This window comes from Amblyomma americanum, chromosome 7 (assembly GCF_052857255.1).
Source record: "Amblyomma americanum isolate KBUSLIRL-KWMA chromosome 7, ASM5285725v1, whole genome shotgun sequence".
NCBI lineage: Eukaryota > Metazoa > Arthropoda > Arachnida > Ixodida > Ixodidae > Amblyomma > Amblyomma americanum.
In genome coordinates, this window is record NC_135503.1 from 72186533 (window position 1) to 72195050 (window position 8518).

Sequence of the window (8518 nt, forward strand, 5' to 3'; positions counted from 1 at the left end):
TTCATGTCTGAGCTTCTCGTCTGGATAGTCGAAAGCTGCATCTGCTGCATATTCGTACAAATAGATGTATACGTAGCTCGAATTAATGAATTATATGTTGTACACCAGCTATTGCATGCCACTACTCGCCGTCCGGGGTGATAGCGAAGAAGACAACCACAGCGAAACGAGGGAATCACGGTTTGTGTTTTTTGGCAACACTCGGTGGTCATCCATGACAAGAAAGCACGACGCAGCACGCATGCTTTCCTGCAGTTGCGTAGTCTAGGTACAGCACGAATCACATACAAACTTTCTGAGCTTTGAACGCTATGCTGCATAACTGCATGCGCGCAAGCTGGGCAGAACTGCTGCGCGTTGACGCATCCGTCGGCGCTTTCTCGCAGCACAGCACGCTGCAACGCCGATATCTTCCCTAACCACACTATTGCAGCAGTATCTGCTCGTTTTGTTGGAGTATGTACAGCATCATGTTTCATCATCGTCATCATGAGCAGCCTGCCAGTCGAATGGCCAGGTAAGCATGCTGTTGTTGTTAGCCTTACAAAATATGGCACACACCCACACTGGGGGATCGCCTAAGAACTGGGAGGCTGTGGTTGCCATTCACCTGTACATAATAAAGGCAAAAGAAAAGCAAGCGGTTGAGCAGCACCGGTGGTTCTACCTCAATTAAGGCATGGACTGAAAATAAATAAGAGTTGGGAAGAAAAGGGAGAGCAAAAAAAAATCAAAGGAATAATTTATTGTGAAAATGTAATAATGCATAGGAAAGGAAATAATATAACACTCAGCAAGGCAGTCGACGAGATGACAGCAAGAACGTTTTAACAGCGGTAAAAACAGATCTGTGGCTGAACTCAAGTGTCCGGTCATCATTAAATGAGGAAAGAAAAGAAAGAGCCGAGAATCAACAAGCCGGCAAGAAGAAGACAAAGAAAAAAGGAACGCCACCAATTTCGCAGCGCACGGGCTTGAGGCTCCAGGGCAGAGAATCTGCTGGGACCGTAGTACTTGAGGGAGGCGCCAAGATCAAACATGCATGCCTCGCTTGTGTGAATGCATGCGCTCTACGCGCAGCCAGTCCGCTGCCGCCATGCTGGCCACTATGTTAAGCCACGTTCCGCCGCCCGTGGAGATCCTGCAGTCGGACCTGCCCTGGTACCAGCGCTTCTGCTCCTGGCGCCGGCAGCGGGAGAGCGGCTCGCTGCTCAACGAGGCGCTCGCCAAGCCCGGCGGCGGTGGCACGCTGGACCGCATCAAGACCATCAAGTACATCGAGCGATACCCTTGCGTGGTGGGCGACGAGAGGAACCTCAAGGTCTGCCTCGAGAACCTCAAGAACACGCTGGGTGCCGGCAGCGCCGAGGTGGTGGTGGCGTCGGCCGATGCACTGGCTTCTGTGCTGCGCAAGCACGGCTCTAAGTTGACCTCGGCCATGGTGGAGAGCGTGCTAAAGACTTCGTTCGATCACCTTCTCTCGGCGCGAATCAGAGTTCGAAGCCGGTCAGTCTGATCGCTTTTTGTTGTGCATTCTCAGACGGCTCCTTGGCCAGTGTCAGTGATGTCGCCTGTCGTATCTGAAAACTCTCTTGCTTAGACATAAAAATCCCATTTTCGGGTACGTTCCGCTGCAGAAGTTTGGAAAATTGCTGCATTTTTGCGTTCAGTATTTTAAAGTATTTCTCACACTTTCCTGCTCTTCGTCGATCCGGACTGCAGGAATTTGCCAAATACCAGTCCTTGTGCGTGTTCTCGTTTCCTTTAGCGCGCTTCCCCCGTACTTCTACCCCGTCTACTTGGGAGAGAAGTTGTCACCCACCACCACCTAAGGTTACGCGTTATCGTGTCAAGTTAGAAAAGCTAAAAAACCAGCCACAAGCCTTTTTTCAAACATATTGTTGTTAAAGGCTTTCGTAACGGCAGAAAAGAAAACAAGCATGTAAATCATTACAACATGAGCACGTATCTCGCGAGTGTCTTCTGCAACAAAGGTAGTGACAGCTCAACATGACTGCCATTTTTACTTCGCGACGGGTAGGTTATTTGTACATGTCGACATCATAATTTCGGAAACGAAAGCGGATATAAATTTGAGGTTATAACGTCATATAGGTCACCCAGTAGCTTAGTCTTAATCTCAGTGCCTTGAGGCCCGAAGCCACGACCATGAGATTAAGTGTACCATGCTCTACCCACTCATCGATACCTTAAGCCAAAATTATCTTTACCCTCAAAATTTCTCTAATTTTGTTGCTATTTTTTTAATTCCCTGACACCTCGTCAAGATTTTCTCTCCCCTTTAGGCCGAATTTCGGAGGGATAAATTCATTAAAAAGGGAAAATTCTCTGATTGTAGCAGCATCGCTGGCGAGTGTGCCAGGCATAGGCGTTGTGGTCATGGAGTCAGCGAGTAATAATCTTTTTACTGAGGTGGACAAAGCTTTAATGGCAAATGAGGCGAATCGCACTAGTGCCTAGTGGTCTGCATCTAGCCACTCTCGTGCGTACTGCATTTACAGTCTTAGTCAAAAGTCTTCAGACCTTATCGTGTGCTTTTCAATCATGTTGGAGGGAGCTTATGACACCCCTGTAGCTGTACAAGATGAGGAGTGTCTTCCCTTTGACCTTCGAAGACCGTGATGTTTAGGGGCACATAAGGACTCCACTGAAAATCATATCATGTAGCGCGAATACTTTTAACAAAGGCAGTACAGAATGACGTAACTCCTAGAAAATGACACCGCTATGCAAAATGGCAAGGCATAATATTTCCGTCATTCAGATACTTCTTTACCCGTATTGCTCCAACCGCGTCTGTTTAGGACGGTTCTGCAAAGACTACCGGTTGCCAGAACAAGGTATTCTAAGAGACAAAGCGTTAGGCGCAAATGCGCCTTCGCTATAGAAGCGCATTTAGCCTGAACCCAGACTTGTTCTTCTTGGACCGATGAGGACGAGAACGGTGCTTTAATGTTTTTTCATCACTCTGTACGCGAATCCAGGTTCGTCGACGTCATCGTGCTTCTCCTCAAGCAGCATCCGGGACAAGCTTCGAGCAACCTCCTGTACCTGGCTCAACGGTGCGACGAGCTGCAGACAGTGTGCGCCATGGAAGCCCTGTGTCGCGTCATCCAGACTCGCTACCTCAGGTTTCTGCCGCTCAAATCCATCTTCCACTACTTCTCCATCCATGCCGACAGCAGCAACCCCAGCGTGCGCTCTTACGCGAAGAAGGGTGTAGCGTTGATGGACTTTTACTTCTGAACGAAACTGCTGTAGTGTTGTAATAAATGAATCATTGCACAGGCGAGCTCTCTTAAGATTCGACACTATTGAGACGCGTGCATTTCATGATACGTACGTGGTGATGCGCGATGGGCTTGAATGCGCAGCGCGGGTGGCACAAAATCTACGCGTGTTCTTGGACTACGTAAATTTGGCTGCAAACGTGGCATGGCTGGTTTAATACCACATTTGCTCGTCTGTCTGCCATTTCCCCCAATTACCAGTACCCAGAACCGTCGAGTTATTGAATTAATTAACCACGACTCATTAATGTTTGATGTAAGCGCTACGTCTATTAGGCCTCTCTTTACGCCGCAGGAAAAGGTTGACTTACATAAAAGCATTTGAACAGTCGCAGTTCCGACTGGTATTAGCAAGCTGTAGGCCATGTGTGGAAAAACTTGAACGCCACGTATTTCTTGAGCGATGTGAACTTCTGCAAAGTGAGAGGGAGAATAAACTTTATTGAAAAATTGGTCTTGAGAGTTGCTTGACGATCCGATAGATCGGGTTCCACTTTTAGAAATCCAGTGGCCCGTGCTTTTTCACAAACCTGGTCGATGTGCTTAAGCTGATTTTCCAAGGATAAGCTAGTAAGTAAGGAATAAAAAGACAGGGCTACGAGAGGAAGAAGAAAAGAAAGGAGGGAGCGATAGTAAAAAAGGATAGGGGTAGGGCAGTAAATTATAATATGTACAATTACCGGAATAATATTTTTCTTTTTCTCTCAACTGGTAAATATTTTCTCCCTTCAAGTTTAACACACCAATACAATGTCGAAACCTTAAGCGCAATGTGTGGCTCGTCTGCACATTTATCAGTGAAAGAAAGTATTTTGTTTGCAGCTGACGCGCATTGAGCCATTAAGCCTGTCATTTGAGAGTATAGTTTAAAGGGAGCAGAAGTCTCTGGCGGCAACATTTTTAGTAGTGGTAACTTATTTCTTTCATCGCCCCCTTTGGGCACTTACATTATAGACTTCGTATAGGCTCTACTGCATACCTACAGATATTCCTTTTTTCTATAGTCTATAGACTATCTGTAGACAGAAGTCTAATAAAACTGTATGACCATAAATATATACATTGTCTATAGACTCTCTATAGGATTTGTATTGCTTATAGACTGTTCTCTACGGTTTGGCTATGAACGTGTCTTTGAAACAGAGAACGCCGACACGACTGAGATGAGCGCTACTAAACACTGGTTATATTTTTCGCTCCAGGGTACATATTTAAAGCCCTGTCACATCGCATCAAGCGCACAACCAGGGGCGTCAACATTTTATCATATCAAAAGTTAAGATACATATCTTGAACATCACGTAACCGCAAGTCATAAAGAATGAAAAGGAACACCAGTAGTCAACGCAATGAATCAGAGAAAAAAGGAACGGAATAAAAACAAAACCTGCTCAGTTCTTTCTTAAACGCGTCTCAAGAAATGCCCACTCCACGGAATATAACGTTAATGAAGCATCGCTTACGCACTGATCTCGTTCTTTACTTATGTGGAAGGCCTCCAGCAAGACTTTGGAGACTCTACTTGCGCTTCTGCCTAGGAACTTAGCTTCGTTCAACCGTAGCCCGCATTTGCACTCTAAAACATGCGAAACTAAGTTCGCAAGCTTGTCTTTCACCCTCAAGTTTTTTGCGTGTTTCCTTAAACGATCGTTAAGGCAACGCCTCATCTGCCCGATATAGCACCTTCCGCTGGAAAGGGGGATCTTATACACCACTCCCAAAGCACATCCGACGTAGGCTACTTCATGTTGAGCATTGCGACCGCGCTCATGTTCGCCGCAGATGCGCGGGCACAGCTTATTTGGCGCCGAGAACACAAATGGCATCTTGTGCCTGCTGCCCAGTTTTTTGAGGTTATGCGACACCTTATGTACATAAGGCATCACCTCAGGCATCATCTTCGCGCGTACCATTACAGCCATTTTTTGTCGGGGACCAAACTACTTTAGGATGGTTTCAGCAATAGCCATTAGGATTGAGCAAGGGAAGCCTGCAGCCAAAAGGCGGTTTACCTTATTACTATAACTATCTGTTGAAGTTACTGGCAAAATTTCCTTTCAGTCTTCAGCTGGTATGTCCCTTGCCAATTTTTTAAATCTTTTAGAATTTTATCTCAGGGTTACTTTTACCTCTTCTAACAAGAAGCCTTTTCTGCGGCGTAATGGTGTTTGTATAGGTTAATATGTGGCGCCTATTTTGTGTCACATTTTTTTAGCATGCATTGATCGCCTTTTGGATCATAATTTTTTGGTGGCCCTGTTTTAAAGGTTTTTAGATACGTAGAAGATTTTTTAATCCTTTTAAAAGCCACTAATGACTGCCCTTTCGCAGACTCTGTCCAACAAGTCCTAAGAACATTTGAAAAGAATAGTAAAGGCCTGTTTTTTACCCATGAAATTCCGAACAATGAAATGCATTTCTTGGATCTGAGGCTGAGCTTGTGCAAAGTATACATACCTGCTGGGCTTATTTCCCGCGTGCTATCAAAGAGCTTTTGTCCTTTCACTCATCCCATTCTAAGACAGCGAAAAGTTGCTTCGCTCTGTCTGGAACCTGCGCTTCATAGGTCGTGGCCACACCAAATGCATGCTAGCTTTAATGATCAGGTAAACCGCCTTTTGGCTGCAGATCAGAAGTGTTGTAGTTTCCTTTTACGTGTGGTGCTTCTCAGACTTCAAAATGTGCGCATGAATTTTTTTTATTCAAATATTAGCCGTATGGAAGTTGCATGAAAGTTATGGCTTTGTTGAAAAATTAAGTATGTCGGGCTCAATATACAGAGACTGCGTGTCTTGCTATGAGTGAGGCCGTAGTGAAGGCATTTGTAATCATACAGGCTACCTAGGATTCTTTAACTCACACTGACTTACCACAAACGTCTGTTTTGCCGAAACGTCTGTTTTGACAAAAACCTTTGGTCGGCGTCTGCCTTTTTTTCTGTTGAAATGAGCTACTTACTACCCGACCAGACGAGATTTCGTCAGACCTTAGATTTCATTCAGTTACGTCGGCCGTACGGCCAATCAGTTATAACTCAAATCCGCCAGTACGTTTTCATGGTCGTCCGGTTATATTCGTTCAAGGATCATTTGGCTTTAAACCTCGCCTGCAAAGCAAAGAATTTGATTCCCAGATCGCTCCGCTTGCTGCGACCCGTCGACTCCGCATTTGGAAGAAGCATCACAGCAGGAGCAGAACGGCAACTTCTACAAGCCAGGATTTTGTACCTTCAAAATCAACTCTTCCTTGCTCGTCGCAGCCTTGAGTACATATGCCCGAATGAGTTCGCGAGCATTCATCTGCATGTCAGCTACAAAGCCAGCCTACAGTCCCGCCAACGAGAGGCGGCCCACAGAAACAAGCTCATCAGACTGATGCCTCGCCACAAGGAAGTCAACCCTGCCAATTTTCCCTGGCGGCACCCGTTCGACCGTATACAGTCTTTCTACCTACAAGCCAACTCAATCCGAGAAAGCCGTGCTTGAACTTGGACTAAACTTCAACGCGGGACCTGCACTGGAGAAAAGAAAAATAATATGTGCTGCCGAACGTGCAATTGGCTAAGTGGACCACAGTCGCCGTGATGAGGCACGAACACGGGCAGTGAGCATTCTTGCTAAACTTCCAAGCCGACAGCCCATTCACATGCTGGCTGAGGAACGAAGTGCTGTAAACAGCCTGCGGAGGAACCAGGATATTGTTATCCTCCCCGCCGACAAGGGTAATGCCACTGTCATGTTGAACAGAACAGACTACGACAAAAAGATGCAGGATCTTCTGCTTGACAGGAGCACTTACGTCGCTCTCAAAAAAGACGCTACATCTAAGTTAGAACGAGAGCTGCAGAAACTACTTGTCGACGTGTTCCACTTCGTACCACCTCACCATATGTCACTGTACTTCAGGCTCCTCTGCCACAATGGGTCCGCGCCTGCGTTGTATGGCTTGCCAAAGATCCACAAGGAGGGCGTCCCTATGCGACCGATAGTAGACTTCACCCGTTTCCCCTTGTACGAGCTCTCGGGCTACCTTCACCGCTCTTCGCGCAGCTAGTCGGGAAAGGATCCACGTTTACACGGAACTCGTAAGAGTTCATCGAAAAGGTGCGTGACATTTCCGCGGATGACGATGACTTAATGGTGTCCTTCGACGTCAAGTCTCTGTTCACAAACGTCCCTGTGGATCTAGCGGTGGATGTATGCAGCGCTGCCCTTAACTCAGACGAGAAGCTCGGCGAAAGAACACCTTTCGAGGCACCGGACCTGTAGAGGCTCTTGAAAATTTGCCTAGAAAACACGTATTTCGTCTTCCGAGGCACCTTCTACAAACAGTTGCACGGAACAGCAATGGCCGCGGCCATTTCGGTCATGGCTGCTAACCTGACCTGGGAAGCTATAGAAAACCAAGCTCTGGCGTCTTTCCAACCTCGGCCTAAGATCTTCCTGCGATATGTTGATGATTGCTTTTGCATCATAAAAAAGATGCACTCCCCGCCTTCACAGAGGACATCAACAGCATCGCTGAGGCCATTTCGTTTACTGTTGAGGAGGAGGTTGCCAACCGTCTCCCTTTTTTGGACGTGTCAGTAGAGAGAGATGGCAGCCGCCTTTTGTTTCGTCTTCAGCAAGCCCACCCACACGTGCAGATACCTGCACTTTAACTCTGTGAACCCGGCATGCCACAAACGTGCAGTTGCGGCTTCGCTAATTCAACGATCCCTAAAAATCTGCTCAAGACCTGAAGATAGTGCCTCGGAGTTGATCCAAATGCGTCGTGAGTTGATGAACTGCGGCTACCCTAGGTATTTTTTCGACTCCGTTGAACGTCGCTCGGTGCGGTCAGCGGAACCGGTCGGCAGCCATTGCAAAGCACGTGTCGCTATACCTTATGTACCGGGCATAAGTGAAGCACTGGGACGTGTCCTGCGCACATACGACGTGCACGTTTCCCACGTGCCCGCCCGCAAGTTACGGCACGAGCTCGTGAATGTCAAGGACAAACTAAAGAAAGAAAAATTTTCGGGTGTTGTGTAAAGAAACCCCTGCGCCAAGTGCGACTATGTTTACATCGGCGAGAGCGGGAATTTTGAAAGGCGTCTGAAAGAACACATGTCGGACGTGAATAACAAGAAAGTCACTTCCAACGCACTTGCGGAGCACGCCGTATCGGCAGGTCATGATATCTGCTGGGAAACGACTTCTATAATC

General features: G+C 46.9%; 1 protein-coding gene across 1 annotated transcript; it reads left to right on the plus strand.

Annotated features, from left to right (window-relative positions):
* Nucleotides 1-943: 943 nt before the first annotated feature.
* On the plus strand, nt 944-3306 carry LOC144097220 (uncharacterized). The gene is made up of 2 exons (XM_077629969.1): nt 944-1506; nt 3006-3306. Exons 1-2 carry the CDS (start codon nt 1043-1045, stop codon nt 3265-3267), a joined length of 726 nt encoding a protein of 241 aa, XP_077486095.1. The 5' UTR covers nt 944-1042; the 3' UTR covers nt 3268-3306.
* Nucleotides 3307-8518: the final 5212 nt, after the last annotated feature.